This window comes from Pongo pygmaeus, chromosome 18, assembly GCF_028885625.2.
Source record: "Pongo pygmaeus isolate AG05252 chromosome 18, NHGRI_mPonPyg2-v2.0_pri, whole genome shotgun sequence".
Lineage (NCBI taxonomy): Eukaryota > Metazoa > Chordata > Mammalia > Primates > Hominidae > Pongo > Pongo pygmaeus.
In genome coordinates, this window is record NC_072391.2 from 16,922,739 (window position 1) to 16,938,736 (window position 15,998).

The 15,998-nt window shown below is 41.2% G+C and overlaps 1 protein-coding gene across 2 annotated transcripts in view; it reads left to right on the forward strand.

The window, feature by feature from the left end:
• GSPT1 (G1 to S phase transition 1) overlaps positions 1-15,998 on the forward strand; it is a 40,619-nt gene that overhangs the window by 18,151 nt on the left and 6,470 nt on the right. The window contains exons 4-11 of one of the 2 annotated variants that reach the window (XM_054453340.2): positions 656-880; positions 2,458-2,491; positions 6,300-6,377; positions 8,812-8,992; positions 9,628-9,782; positions 9,948-10,088; positions 11,300-11,393; positions 13,481-13,561. In XM_054453340.2, coding sequence (XP_054309315.2) covers positions 656-880; positions 2,458-2,491; positions 6,300-6,377; positions 8,812-8,992; positions 9,628-9,782; positions 9,948-10,088; positions 11,300-11,393; positions 13,481-13,561 — 989 coding nt within the window. Of the gene's footprint in view, positions 1-652; positions 881-2,457; positions 2,492-6,299; positions 6,378-8,811; positions 8,993-9,627; positions 9,783-9,947; positions 10,089-11,299; positions 11,394-13,480; positions 13,562-15,998 lie in introns of both variants that reach the window. The other variant, XM_054453339.2, reaches the window with a different exon arrangement.

The following is a 15,998-nucleotide window of genomic DNA, read 5'->3' on the forward strand; positions in this document are numbered from 1 at the left end:
AATTTTTGTATTTTTAGTAGAGACAGGGTTTCACCATGTTGGTCAGGATGGTCTCGAACTCCTGACCTCGTGATCCACCCACCTCGGCCTCCCAAAGTGCTGGGATTACAGGCGTCAGCCACCGTGCCCGGTCACACGTTCTGTTTTCTTGGTGAAAAATGTTCTTCCTTTTTATAACTTTATTCTTAAGGGTTTCATGTTCCCAGCGTGATTAAAGTTGATGTCAAAGTTTTATTACTTTAAGAGGAAAAAGAAAATATTTCCTAAATCCTTTCATACTTCTCGTGTGTCACGATTTTAAACTTTCCTTTTTTTCTTACTATCAGGGTGTCTCCACACTGGAATAACTAGGCTGTTGGGAATGTTAGAACTCTTGTTTGCATTTTGTTTGCCCTTATGAAAATGAAGCTTTGCTAAAATAGCAATCTCAGCCTGTGAGTCAGTGCCCTCTGATCTGATACCAGCAGTGAGTCTGCCTTGAAAGCTGTCACCCATTTCTGTTATGAATGAGGTTTTCCTGCTTATGTGTCACTAGGCGTTAGGAAATGGAACTACATATGCAAACTTCCATTTGTTGTTTTAAAGCTAGTGTATTTTAAAGTATAGATTATAAGTCTTTTTCAGAATACTAAGTTAAAATGTCTTCCTTCAGTAGAAAATGGAGAGACAGAAATGTCTCCAGAAGAATCATGGGAGCACAAAGAAGAAATAAGTGAAGCAGAGCCAGGGGGTGGTTCCTTGGGAGATGGAAGGCCGCCAGAGGAAAGTGCCCATGAAATGATGGAGGAGGAAGAGGAAATCCCAAAACCTAAGTCTGTGGTTGCACCGCCAGGTGCTCCTAAGAAAGAGCATGTAAATGTAGTATTCATTGGGCACGTAGGTAAGCTACTCTCATAGCTGTTGAAGTTACTGGTTACATAAAACATAGAACATCCTTTTTAGCTACTTGGAGATGTTTAGTGAAACTGAAGCAAATTAATTGAAAATGTCTTGATTTTTAACTTGCTAGATTTTTTTTAGCTGGCAAAAAAATTGCAAGTACTTTTTTCCTGAAGTTTAGGCAAATGAATAATTCTGTAATGGCATAGATGCTGGAAGAAAAACTTCAGTATATTGTATGTAACATATAATTAGTCTGTTGACCACTGATGGTAGTTCAGCATAGTATTGTATATCAGTATCTTAGAAAATGTGCCCTTTTTCATGTGAACCTCAGTTAACTTTGTTAATTTTAATGGGATTGACCTTACCAGATAACTTAATTTTGTGTGAATCAGGAAATCAATAATTTGGAGTAACTTCTGGATGCTTGCCAGGTTGCTAGTTTAGCAAAAAACAAAAGAACAAATTTATTTAATTTACTCAGATATTCTCTAATTATCTGACCTATCCCCAGAATTGTGAGAAAAAAGTACAGAATTATGTGTCTTTCATTTCTGCTATCTCTGCCTTCCCCCCAAATATGAAATACTGTACCCCTTCTTTTAGTAGCAAGAACTCTTTTGAAAGTGTAAAGGAGCGGCTGGGCACTGTGGCTGGCGCCTATAATCCCAGCACTTTGGGATGCCAAGGCGGGCAGATCACGAGGTCAGGAGTTCAAGACCAGCCTGGCCAACATGGTGAAACCCCATCTCTACTAAAAATACAAAAATTAGCCAGGTGTGGTGGCATGAGCCTGTAATCCCAGCTACTCCGGAGGCTGAGGCAGGAGAATTGCTTGAACTCGGAAGGTGGAGGTTGCAGTGAGCTGAGATCGCGCCATTGCACTCCAGCTTTGGGCAACGGAGCAAGATTCCGTCTCGGGGGAAAAAAGGTGTAAAGGAGCACATACCTTATTTGCTATAAGTGAAAAGAAAAGCACCTAAATCTAGTTCACAGTTCTTCAGCTGCTTTTGCTCTCTGAAACTCCTCTTGGGGAATTTATAGACTGTTGCCGCTGTGCTTTCGGAGTAATCTGTTAAAAAATTCTTTCCTTTATCAGTAAAGTGTTTTTAAGTGTTTTTTTTTTTTTTGGAGACGGAGTTTCACTCTTGTCGTCCAGGCTGGAGTGCAATGGCGTGATCTCAGCTCACTGCAACCTCTGCTTCCCAAGTTCACGTGATTCTCCTGCCTCAGCTTCCCAAGTAGCTGGGATTACAGGCGGCCGCCACCACGCCTAGCTAATTTTTGTATTTTTAGTAGAAACGGGGTTTCACCATGTTGGCCAGGCTGGTCTCGAACTCCTGACCTCAGGTTATCTGCCCTCGCTGGCCTCCCAAAATGCTGGAATTACAGGCGTGAGCCACCGAGCCCAGGCTTGAGGCTCATTTTCAAATGGAGAAGGGTAATGAACTAGGATTTATGCCCCAAATTCATATGGAAGATTTAATTATGTATGTTAAAGGGTGCTGTTGTTTGCGTATGTAGCCATTGGTTTTTGGTTTTAACCTATGGTTTGCATGTTGATGTTACTTTTAGATGCTGGCAAGTCAACCATTGGAGGACAAATAATGTAAGTCTGTATCTTTTGTTAAATAACAGAGTTAAATTGATGTAATGAATTTTAGGCATTGTAAACCTTCATACAATCACACAAAGGAGATAAAACGGGTCCCCCAAAGAAAAATTAAAAATAAAATTACTGGGACTCAATACTGATGTTAAGAAGTGATTTTTGGCCTGGTGTGGTGGAACACACCTATAATCCCAGCATTTTGAGAGGCTAAGGTGGGAGGATCACTTGACTTGAGGTCTGGAGTTTGAAACCGGCCTGGGCAAGACAGTGAGACTCTGTCTCTACTTTAATTTTTTTAAAAGTAGTAGTTTTTGTAATGTGATTATTACTAGTGTTAAATGTGTTTCTGAAAGCTTTTTACATTTTTTAAAAATAAAAAATGAACATAGAACTCTAGATTATGGGAAATCTTAGTCTCCTTTGCATATAACTTACCTGGGAATAATGACAACCAGCTCTTGAATCTGGTGAATGGGGGAACTGTTTTTTCCTCATTCATCAGCTCCTTAAATGTATATGGATTTAATAAAAGACAGGTAGACTAGCTAAAATGCTAAGATAATTTTTTGATTGTATTATAGAAATTTCCCAGGTATGAAATGACCGTGGCTGGCCTTTAGTAATGTATTTAGTATTGACAAATCTTGATAACTAAAAAGTCCTGAACTTTTAATTGCTTCTCTAAATTAGACCCATTTCTTCGAACTGTATCATCAGAGGACCTAGAGGGCTTGCCATCATCTTGCCTAGTTAAATTTTTTTTTTTTTTTTTTGAGATAGGGTCTCATTCTGTCACGAAGGCTGGAGTGCAGTGGCATGATTTTGGCTCACTGCAGCCTCGACCTCCTGGACTCAAGCAATCCTTCCACCTCAGCCTCCCAAGCAGGTGGGATCACAGGTGCATGCGACCAGGCCTGGCTAATTTTTGTGTTTCTTTGTAGAGGTGGTATTTTGTCATATTGCCCAGGCTGGTCTTGACCTCTTGGGGTCAAGTGGTCTGCCCACCTCTGCCTCCCAAAGTGCTGGGATACAGGTGTGATTAACCATACCTGGCTAATCATTGGTAATCTTGCCAGTTACTTCTGAACATTTCCATAACAGAGACCCTAAGACAGGCTGTTAAACAGGGGTCCTTCACCAGGTCTCTGTGGTTGAAGTGTCACAGCCATATAATGTTATGTTTCAGGACAGTGTATATTTTTTGCTGATGGGCTGTAAGTTTTGGTTGCGTCACACTGGGTTTCTACATGCAAATGCTTAGGTGCACTGCACTATAGATGTCTACGTGGAGAACACAGATGAAAGCTATAGGGAAAGCAGAGCTTTGAATTGGATTGAGTCGAGGGAAGTGTGCATTACTAACGAACTATTTTAAAATTATTATCTCATTTTGACAAGTAATAAGACTTACTTGCCTAGACAACATTGTTGCAATTTTTTTTCTTTTCTATAGTACCTGCATTTACATTTACTGGTTCTCTTATTTTTAAATTTACTTGGCTGGGCATGGTGGCTCATACCTGTAATCCTAGCATTTTGGGAGGCCAAGGCGGAAGGATCATTTGAGCCCAGGCTTCAAGAACAGCCAGGGCAATATAGTGAGACCCTCGTTTCTATAAAAAATATAAATAAAACTATATTTATTTTAAGAGATAGGGTCTCGCTGTGTTGCCCAGGCCGGAGGGTAGTGGCTATTTATAGGGGGGATCATAGCGCACTATAGCTTCAAATTCCTGTGCTCAACTGATCCTCCTACCTCAGCCTCCCAAGTAGCTGGGACTACACGCTTGCACCACCATGCCCACCTTATATTTACTTAAAACAAACAAACAAAAACAAAAAAACAAAAAAAAACCTACTATATTCTGAAATAATTTTAGATTTACGGAATGGTTGCAAAAACAGTACAGGAAGTTCCCTTCATTCATCCTGCCCTGATGTTAACATCTTATAACAATAGTCATTCATCAAAACTTCCTTATTACTGCTTATTACTGGTGAAATTAGTCATGATTACTTGGTTAAGGTGTCATCTGTCAAGATTGTCCACTATAAGACGGAATCTCTCTCTATCGCCCAGGCTGGAGTGCAGTGGCGCGATCTCGGCTCACTGCAACCTCCGCCTCCCGCGTTCAAGTGGTTCTCCTGCCTCAGCCTCCCAAGTAGCTGGGATTACAGGCATCCACCACCACGTCTGGCTAATTTTTTTGTATTTTTAGTAGAGATGAGGTTTCACCATGTTGTTCAGGCTGGTCTTGAACTCCTGACCTTGTGATCCGCCTGCTTCAGCCTCGCAAAATGCTGGGATTATAGGCCTGAGCCACCACGGCAGGCCTTTTTTTTTTTTTGAGAAAGGGTCTCTCTGTTATCTAGGCTGGAGGGCAGTTGTGTAATCATGGCTCACTGCAGCCTCAACCTCATAGACTCAGGCAGTCCTCCCAACTCAGCTTCCCAAAGTGCTGAGATTACAGGCATGAGCCACCACACGTGGCGTGATTTTTTGTTTTTTTAGAGACAGGGTCTTGCTCTTAAACACAGGCTAGAGTGCAATGGTGGAATCATAGCTTACTGTAACCTCAAACTCCTGGGCTCAGGTGATCCTCTCACCTCAGCCTCCCAAGTAGCTAGGAATACAGGCATGCATCACCACACCTGGCCAATTTTTTAATATTTATGTGGAGATGGTCTCACTGTGTTGCACTGGCTGGTCTCAAACTCCTGGCCTCAAGGGATCTTCCCACCTTGACCTCCCAAAGTGCTGGATTATGGTCATGAGCCACCACACCAGGCCACTTTGTCTGTTAATTTGAGACTGTAAATATCCTTTTTCCACTTACACTTTCCATAATTTTAGCATCCACCAGTAGTTCCTTTACTTTAACTATTTTCTGGCCAGTCGTGGTGGTTCTCATGCCTGTATTCCCAGCACTTTGGGAGGCCGAGGCGGGCAGATCACTTGAGATCAGGAGTTTGAGACCAGCCTGACCAACATGGTGAAACCCAGTCTGTACTAAAAATACAAAAACTTAGCCAGGCATGGTGGCACATGCCTGTAATCCCAGCTACTTGAGAGGCTGAGACAGGAGAATCGCTTGAACCCAGGAGGAGGAGGTTGCAGTGAGCTGAGATCATGCCACTGCACTCCACCCTAGGCGACAGGGTGAGACCCTGTCTCAAAAAAAAAGAAAAAAAAAAAAAAAGGCCAGGCATGGTGGCTCACACCTGTAATCCCAGCACTTTGGGAGGCCGAAGCAGGTGGATCACCTGAGGTCAGGAGTTCGAGACCAGCCTGGCCAACGTAATGAAACCCCGTCTTTACTATAAGTACAAAAATTAGCCGGGCTTGGTGGTGGGTGCCTGTAATCCCAGCTACTTGGGAGCCTGAGGCAGGAGAATCACTTGAACCCAGGAGGCAGAGGTAGCAGTGAGCCGAGATTGTGCCATTGCACTCCAGGTGGATGACAAAAGCGAAACTCTGTCTCAAAAAAAAAAATATATATATATATATATATATAAAATATATATATGTAATATGTTATATATATGTAATATATATGTTATATATGTAATATATATGTTATATATGTTATATATGTAATAGATATGTAATATAAAAATATATATGTAATATATTTTATATATTTTTATATATATTTTATATATATTTTTTGAGACAGACACACACACATATAAAATAACTATTTTCTGAAGTTGAAATTCTCCTCGACAATTTTCACGTTTTCCTAATTCCACTGAGTAATTTGTGAGTAATTGTTTACTTTTTTTTTTCCTTAAATGTTTTCAGGTATTTGACTGGAATGGTTGACAAAAGGACACTTGAAAAGTATGAAAGAGAAGCTAAAGAGAAAAACAGAGAAACTTGGTATAGTAAACTTTTATGACACTTATAAATTACTTTTAAGGAGACGATGCCCACTTAGTGCTTTTGGAGCCTGTTAAAATATAAATTGTTGAAGTCTAAAATCGTATCACAACAAAGGAAATTTCCCCTCTCCTCATAATACACAGTAGATGAGTTCCTAATGCTTTAATAACTTACACAGAGAAATTTGGAAACAATGCATATATCTGGTGATAGACTTGTTGAAAATATTATAAACCATCCATTTAATTGGGTGATTTTGCAACCACTGAAAACTTACATTTACGTAATTTATAGTAACCATGAATAGAACTTGCATTGCGGTGGCAGTTGGGGGGAAGCAGGAAACATCCCTGTACTTAAGATATGACCATTATGTAAATAAATGCTGGAAATAAAATGGAGTGGAATTATTGACAGTAGTTGCCTTTGAATGGTGAGACAGTCAACTTTTTTCTGTTTTCTAACCTTATTACTTTTATTTTTAAAAAGTTAGCAAGCCTTACCTCAATGGGATATTGATGGTCATTTTTTAAAAATAAAATTATATTCCTCTAAAATAAGCGTGAAAAATGCTAGTCAGTGTTGTTATAAAAAATTGACGACATGCTGTGAAGATGATGAGGTAAGCTAAATTAATGCCTACTGTTACGGATGGTTTGAATTTATATAAATTTTTGCTTGGCAGTGTAATATTGAAGCAATTTTTAGCAAGTAACCATTGCTCCCACATGGTGCGTTAGTGGTTTTCACTTTTCAAAAATATCTGAGGACAGTTATTTTTTATTTTATTAAAAAGTTTTAGTCCTGGCTCAGTGGCTTAAGCCTGTAATCCCAGCACTTTGGGAGGCCAAGACGGGTGGATCACGAGGTCAGGAGATTGAGACCATCCTGGCTAACATGGTGAAACCCCGTCTCTACTAAAAATACAAAAAATTAGCCGGGCAAGGTGGCAGGCGCCTGTAGTCCCAGCTACTTGGGAGGCTGAGGCAGGAGAATGGCGTGAACCTGGGAGGCGGAGCTTGCAGTGAGCCGAGATTGCCCCACTGCACTCCAGCCTGGGTGACAGAGTGAGAGTCCATGTCAAAAAAAAAAAAAAAAGGAAAACAACTTTTATTGGGCCAGGTGCGGTGACTCAAGCCTGTAATCTCAGCACTTTGGGAGGCGAGGCAGGCAGATCACACCTGAAGTCAGGAGTTCGAGACCACCCTGGCCAACATGGTGAAACCCTGTCTCTACTAAAACTACAAAAATGGCTGGGTGCAGTGGCTCACACCTGTAATCCCAGCGCTTTGGGAGGCTGAGGCAGGCGGATCACCTGAGGTCAGGAGTTCGAGACCAGCCTGACCAACATGGAGAAACCCTGTCTCTACTAAAAATACAAAATTAGCTGGGCATGGTGGCACATGCTCTAATCCCAGCTACTAGGGAGGCTGAGGCAGGAGAATCACTTGAACCCGGGAGGTGGAGGTTGCAGTGAGCCGAGATGGTGCTGCTGCACTCCAGCCTGGGCAACAAGAGCTAAACTCCATCTCAAAAAATATATATACAAAAATTAGCTGGGTGTGGTGGTGGGCACCTGTAATCCCAGCTACTTGGGAGGCTGAGGCAGGAGAATAGCTGGAACCTGGGAAGCAGAGGTTGCAGTGAGCCGAGATGGTGCCACTGCACTCCAACCTGGGCCAGAGCGAGACTCCGTCTCAAAAAAAAAAAAAAAAAAGGTGGGGGCCAGGCACGGCCTGGAGTGCAGTGGCACAATCTTGGCTCAGTGCAACCTCTACCTCCCAGCTTCAAGCGATTCTGCTGCCTCAGCTTTCGAAATAGCTGTGACTACAGGTGTGCACCACTATGCCCAATTTTTGAATTTTTAGTAGAGATGAGGTTTTGTCGTATTAGCCAGGCGAGTCTCGAACTCCTGACCTCAGGTGATCTGCCAGCCTCGGCCTCCCAAAGTGCTGGGATTACAGGCATGAGCCACTGTGCCCAGCCCTACTCTTTCAATTTCTTTGTTTTCTTTTTTTTTTCTTTTGAGACGGAGCCTCGCTCTGTCGCCCAGGCTGGAGTGCAATGGCACAATCTTGGCTCGCTGCAACCTCCGCCTTCCAGGTTCAAGCGATTCTCCTGCCTCAGCCTCCTAAGTAATACAGGGCGGGCGCCTCCAGACCCGGCTGATTTTTGTATTTTTAGTACAGACAGGGCTTCACCATGTTGGTCAGGCTGGTCTTGAACCCCTGACCTTTTGATCCACCACCTTGGCCTCCCAAAGTGCTCGGACTACAGGTGTGAGCCACCACGCCCGGCTCAATTTTCATTTCACCAGTCTTGTTCATGATTTAGGTGTTGTGTGTCATCAATTATATCTTTAATGGTGAAGAATATCCTAAAAACTCTGATGTTCTTAGGAATATTATTCTTTTTTAAAAAATTATTTCAGGTACTTGTCTTGGGCCTTAGACACAAATCAGGAAGAACGAGACAAGGGTAAAACAGTAGAAGTGGGTCGTGCCTATTTTGAAACCGAAAAGAAGCATTTCACAATTCTAGATGCCCCTGGCCACAAGAGTTTTGTTCCAAATATGATTGGTGGTGCCTCTCAAGCTGATTTGGCTGTGCTGGTAAGAAAGACATTTCCAGTCCATCTGTATATTTGTTAGTAGCCCCACTTATATCTTTAAATTTGAATTTATCTTCTAAAAGCTCAAATTCAGGTTGCAGTGAAATATAATGATGTACACGGTCACAGTTTTCATCATACTAATCTCTCTTCAAGAAATCTTCAAAATTTGATTTACTTCTGAAAATACGTTTCACCTTTTCTCTCCTGTTGCTGTTATCTATTACCATGTCAGAACTTAGTCTCCATTAAATGCCAAGCCCACTGTTAGGCACCATGGGTAAAAAGTGAATAGGAAACCATCTGTTTCATACGGTCTTCAGTCATTTTGCGCTTTTCACAGTGTACTAATAGTAGATCACAATTTTTTTTCCTTTGTAGTTACAATAGCTAGAAAGTAAATGTTGGAATTTTAAAATATGCAGGTATACTAGATTTTGGGAATGTGGGGGATTGGAAGCATCTAGGCATTGTTTGATTTGTGACATTCAAAAGCAGGTAACGTCATAACTCGTTTGCTTCTATTTTCTTGCAAAAAAAAATAAACTCGTGATATAACTGAAAGGAAAGATGTTTTACTGCCATAAGGGTATGCCTGAAGGCGTAGGAGTAAAGTATTTCCTTTCTTGGAATTAGGTAATCTCAGCCAGGAAAGGAGAGTTTGAAACTGGATTTGAAAAAGGAGGACAGACAAGAGAACATGCAATGTTGGCAAAGACAGCAGGTGTAAAACACCTAATTGTGCTAATTAATAAGATGGATGATCCAACAGTAAATTGGAGCAATGAGAGGTGAGCGTAGATGTCTGGTATTTTATGTTAGTGGGATTAAGGATGGTTTTGTTATTGTACCCCTTTTTCTCTAGGGTTTTTCTAAACTTTAATCTGTTTACTTAGGAAACTAGAGTTCTTGGTTTACATTATAATTGAGTTATTTTGGTTACATTATAATTGTAGATATGAAGAATGTAAAGAGAAACTAGTGCCATTTTTGAAAAAAGTTGGCTTCAATCCCAAAAAGGACATTCACTTTATGCCCTGCTCAGGACTTACTGGAGCAAATCTCAAAGAGCAGTCGGATTTCTGTCCTTGGTACATGTAAGTAACTGTTTTTTCCTTTTTTAAAAAAGGAAAAGGGTGTTATTACTTAAATTACTTATAAAGACATATACTGAGTAACATGTTAACATATGCTATTGAGCATATATCTTTATAAGTAATTTAAGAAAATATTAAATGTAACCTTGGCTTTAAAAATACTAAGATCTTTGCCCATTTTTAAACTGGCTTGTCATTTTGTTACTGAGTCCTAAGAGTTCTTTTTAATACTGGCTACCAGTCCCTTATCAGCTACAATGTGATTATAGCAAGTATTTTCTCCCACTTTATGGATTGCCTTTTTCACTTCTCGATGGTGTCCTTTGAAGCACAAAAGGTTTTATTTTTGAAGTTTTTTACGTTTAGGTGTGTATTTTATTTTGAGTTAACTTTTGTGTAAGATGTAAGGTCTATGTCTAGGTTTGTTTTGTTTTTGTATATTAATGGTTTACACACGATTTGTTGAAAAGACTATTCTTTTTTCATTGAATTGAATTGGCTCCCTCGTTGATAATCAAATGACCATAATTATGAGTTTATTCTTGGACTCCGTGTTTCTTTTTGTTTGTTTGTTTGAAACAGGTTTTCACTCTGTTAACCAGGCTGGCGTGCAGTGGCATGATCTCGGCTCACTGCAACCTCTGCCTCCCAGCTCAGCATCCTCCCACCTCAGCCTGCCAAGTCGTAGGGACTGTAGGCACACGCCACCGCACCTGGCTCATTTTTGTATTTTTAGTAGAGACAGGGATTCACCATGTTGCCCAGGCTGGTGTTGAACTCCTGGGCTCAAGAGATGCACCTGCCTTTCAGCCTCCCAAAGTGCTGGGATTATAGGCATGAGCCACTGCACCCAGCCAATACTGTATGTTTAAAGGGGAAATTATTTTATAGAATCTTGGTTTCATAGCTGGAAAAGTCCATAAAAATTAAGTAATAGAGTATAGTCAATTTATTACATGTAGGCTATTTGCTATAAAATATTTCTCTAAATTTTAATAAGTTTATGAAGAAGCCTTATACTGAGCAATTTTGTAATATTTTTAGTTTTCTGTGGAATAAGTGAGATGAAATGGATAATAAATTGGTTGAATGGGAAGAATACATGAGTAGAATGAAAATATTATTATAACCTGTTTATAGTCATGTAACTTAACATTTTGTTATTTATGTTGACTTTGTTTTCTTTAATGGCTTTGTTGTTATGTTCTCAGTGGATTACCGTTTATTCCATATCTGGATAATTTGCCAAACTTCAATAGATCAGTTGATGGACCAATCAGGCTGCCAATTGTGGATAAGTACAAGGTACCCAAAATGTTAAAGAAATTGGGTTTCCTGGGAGGTGAAATCATTGTTGTGTATTTTGTTTCTAATTTTGAAAACTTTTTTTTCTTTCTTTTTTTTTTTTTTTTTTTTTTGACAGAATCTTGCACGCTGTCCCCCCAGGCTGGAGTGCAGTGGCGCGATCTCAGTTCACTGCAAGCTCCGCCTCCCGGGTTCAAGTGATTTTCCTGCCTCAGCCTCCTGAGTAGCTGGGACTATAGGCTCCCGCCACCACGCCCAGCTAATTTTTTGTATTTTTAGTAGAGACGGGGTTTCACTGTGTTAGCCAGGATGGTCTCGATCTCCTGACCTTGTGATCCACCTGCCTCGGACTCCCAAGGTGTCGGGATTACAGGCGTGAGCCACCGTGCCCGGCCTTTTTCTTTTTCTTTTTTTTTTTTTTTTTTGAGACGGAGTCTCGCTCTGTCACCCAGGCTAGAGTGCAGTGGTGTGATGTCAGCTCACTGCAACCTCTGCCTCCCAGGTTCAAGAGATTCTCCAGCCTCAGCCTTCTGAGTAGCTGGGACTAAAGGCGTGTGCCACCGCATCCAGCTAATTGTTTTTTGTATTTTTAATAGAGACCGGTTTTCACCATGTTGGCCAGGCTGGTCTCGAACTCCTAACCTCAGGTGATCCACCCGCCTTGGCTTCCCAAAGTGCTGGGATTACAGGCATGAGCCACCATGCCCGGTCCAAAAACTTTATTAACAACATAACATTGATGTCTTTTTCTTAATGGCTTTGTATTTGTGGTATAGATAGACCATAATTTATTCAACAAGTTTAGTTTATTTTAGCTGTTTCCCGATGAGCCAGGGTCATATCTTAGTGATAAACTCATAGATGTAACTGCTGGGCTCAAAGGATTTTCTTATTAAAGTTGATGCATATTGGTAAATAGCATCGCAAAAATACTGTGCTAACTTCTGTCACCACTAGCAGCATGAATGTTAGTTTTACCACAGCCTCACCAGCACTGGATGTTCGTCTTAAAAAAAATAAACTTCCTTGTTTTTAACTGGATTTCCAACTTGAATTTTTAAGTTTTGTGGTATCAATGTATGTAATGTTTTCCCCTCCTCAGATACATAATTCTTTAATTAGCTCTGTTCTAAATTTCTTTAACAAGTATTGTTTTTTCCAATTTTATATATGAGGAAACAGGCCTAGAGATCAGGAGAACCTGAATTTGTACAAACAGTTCAGATCTTCCAACATAAACTTCTGTGTTGTTTTCTGCACCTTTTTTTTTTTTTTTTTTTGAGATGGAGTCTCGCTGTTTCGCCAGGCTGGAGTGCAGTGGTATGATATCATCAGCTCGCTGCAACCTCCGCCTCCTGGGTTCAAGCGATTCTCATGCCTCAGCCTTCCGAGTAGCTGGGATTATAGGCACGTACCACCACACCCAGCTAATTTTTGTATTTTTAGTAGAGACAGGGTTTCACCATGTTGGCCAGGATGGGCTCGATTTCCTGATCTTGTGATCCACCCGCTTAGGCCTCCCAAAGTGCTGGGATTACAGGCGTGAGCCACTGAGCCCAGCCTTTTTTTTTTTTGAGACAGAGTCTTGCTCTGTCACCCAAGCTGGAGTCGAGTGGTTCAATCTCGGCTCACTGCAACCTCTGCCTCCTGAGTTCAAGCGATTCTTCTGCTTCAGCCTCCCGAGTAGCTGGGATTACAGGCAATCCACCATACCTGGCTTCGTATTTTTAGTAGAGATGGGGTTACGCCATATTGGCCAGGCTGGTCTCGAACTCCTGACCTCAGGTGGTCCGCCCCCCTCCACCTCCCAAAGTGTTGGGATTATAGGCTTGAGCCACCGCATCCAGCCTGCGCCATATTTTCTTTTTAAATCATAGGCATACTGAATTATTAATATGATCATACATATGCTTATGACACAAATTATTATAGAGTATTTGTTACTGAGTTTAAGATGAACCTAAGCCTTCTACTTAAGCAAATGATTTTCCTTTATGAATAAGCAGTGTAGAATTTCACTTTGGGCTACTGAGCTGTTATACAGCACCAATAAGTCTGAAACTGGATTTTATTTTACATTTGATCAGGATATGGGCACTGTGGTCCTGGGAAAGCTGGAATCAGGATCTATTTGTAAAGGCCAGCAGCTTGTGATGATGCCAAACAAGGTAAGACTCGGTTATGCTGTTTCCTATCTATTTATTGATTTTTTTTTTTTTTTTTTTAAGAGATAGGGTCTTGTTCTGTCACCGAGGTAGGAGTGCAGTGGCACAATCATAGCTTATTACAGCCTCAAACTTTCAAGCAATCCTACCACCTGAGCCTCCCAAGTAGCTGGGACTATGTATAGGCTTGTGCCACTCTCCCTGGCTAATTTTTTTTTTTTTTTTTTTTTTTTTAATAAAAATCGAGATGGGGTCTCACTATGTTGACCAGACTAGTCTCTAACTCCTGGCCTCAAACAATCCTCCCATCTTGGCCTTCCAAAGTGCTAGGATTACAGGCGTGAGCCATCATGCCTGGCCTCCTTTGTGTCATTTTTGACTGTTCAATTGCTGATATTTGCAGATAACCTTAGGCAGGGCTTCTCTAACAGCTCCAAAGATGTTGCTTATGCAGGACCACAGACTTGAGTCATCAGTACCTTCAGATGGGGATTTTGCTAGATTTCAGTGAGAATTTATTTACCATGCTAACTCCAGGCAGAGTAAATTAGAAAAAGAATCCATTATCAAATGTAATATTTAGACATAATTGGCACCTTACAAATTGTATTATCTGGCTTCTTGATGCGTTGTGCATTGGAGATTAGAATAGATAGTATCTTCTAAAATGTTTTTATATTAAAGCCTACTTTTTCCTATTATCTTTGCAACTTGAAGGCTAACATCTGAGTGAAAATAATTCTCAGGTTGAGTTCTTAGTTAGTTGTTGATCTTGTTGTTTTGAGATGGAGTCTCGCCCTGTCGCCCAGGCTGGAGTGCAGTGGCGCATTCTCGGCTCACTGCAACCTCCGCCTCCCGGGTAGCTGGGATTACAGGCATGCATCACCATATCTGGCTAATTTGTGTGGTTTTAGTAGAGACAGGGTTTCTCCATGTTGGCCAGGCTGGTCTCGAACTCCTAACCTCGTGATTTGCCCACCTGGGCCTCCCAAATTGTTGGGATTACAGGCGTGAGCCACCACACTCAGCCCTTACTCAGTTTTGTCTGTAGAGTTGTCCCAAAAATTATGGAGATGAGCCGGGCATGGTGGCTAACACCTAGACTTTGGGAGTTTGAGGTGGACCGATTGCTTGAGCCCGAGAGTTAGAGACCACACTGGGCAACATAGGGAGACCCTGTCTCTGTGAAAAATAAAATTAGCCACTTGTGGTGATATGTGCCTGTGGTCCTAGCTATTTGGGAGGTTGAAGCAGGAGGATTGCTTGAGCCCAGGAAGTCAAGGATGCTATGATTTATGAGCTCTGATCACACCACCGCACTCCAGGCTGGGCAACAGAATGAGACCTTTTCTCAAAAAAAAAAAAGCTATGGAGGTGTAAGGCAGCTTGGTGGTTGCAAGGGGCTGAACGAGGGAAAGTAGGGAGTGACTGCTTAATGGGTATAGGATTTCTTTTTTGGGACAATGAAGTTTTAGAATTAGATAGTGGTATTGATTGTACAACATGGTGAATACACTAGATGGCACTGAATTGCAAACTAAAATAGTTTAAAAGTTGAATGTTATTATTTATATTTTACCAGAATAGAAAAAAGTATGATTCTCTAAACATAAGTGAAGTTAGTGCCCAGACATATTTGCAAGTGAGGGGCCTTAGTAACTATTATAGAGAAAGTGGCTGTTCTCTGTGGAAGCCATTACTTGATACTAATCACTAGGCAGGTATAGAATGTCCTAGAGTTGAGCAAGCCTCAAAAACTCACTTCAGTTTAGTCCTCTTGAATCTCAGTGGAACAGAGCTAGAATAGTTTAAAAGACATAGAGGCGGCCGGTGGGTGGGCCATGCCTGTAATCCCAGCACTTTGGGAGGCTGAAGTGGGTGGATCACGAGGTCAGGAGTTCGAGACCAGCTTGGCCAACATAGTGAAACCCCGTCTCTACTAAAAATACAAAAAATTAGCCAAGTGTGTCGGCGTGTGCCTGTAATCCTAGCTACCCAGGAGGCCGAGACAGGAGAATCGCTTGAACCCGGGAGGTGGAGGTTGCAGCGAGCTGAGATCACGCCACTGCACGCCAGCACGGGCGACAGTGCGAGACTCCGTCTCAAATATCAAATAAAAAAGAGGCCAGACTTTTACAATAAAAAATTCATGGGGTTGGCAACCTACGGAATGAGAGAAAACATTTGCCAATCATATATCTAAATACGGGGTTAATATCTAGAATATATGAAGAACTCCTACAAGTCAACAAAAAACCTAAACAACCCAATTCAAAAATGGGCAAAGGACTGCAATAGACATTTTTCCAAAGAAGATGTATAAACAGCCAAAAAGTACATGAAAAAATGCTTAGCACTGCTAACTATTAGGGAAATAAAAATCAAATCCACAGGGCTGGACATGGTGGCTTACGCCTATAATCCCTGAACTTTGGGAAAA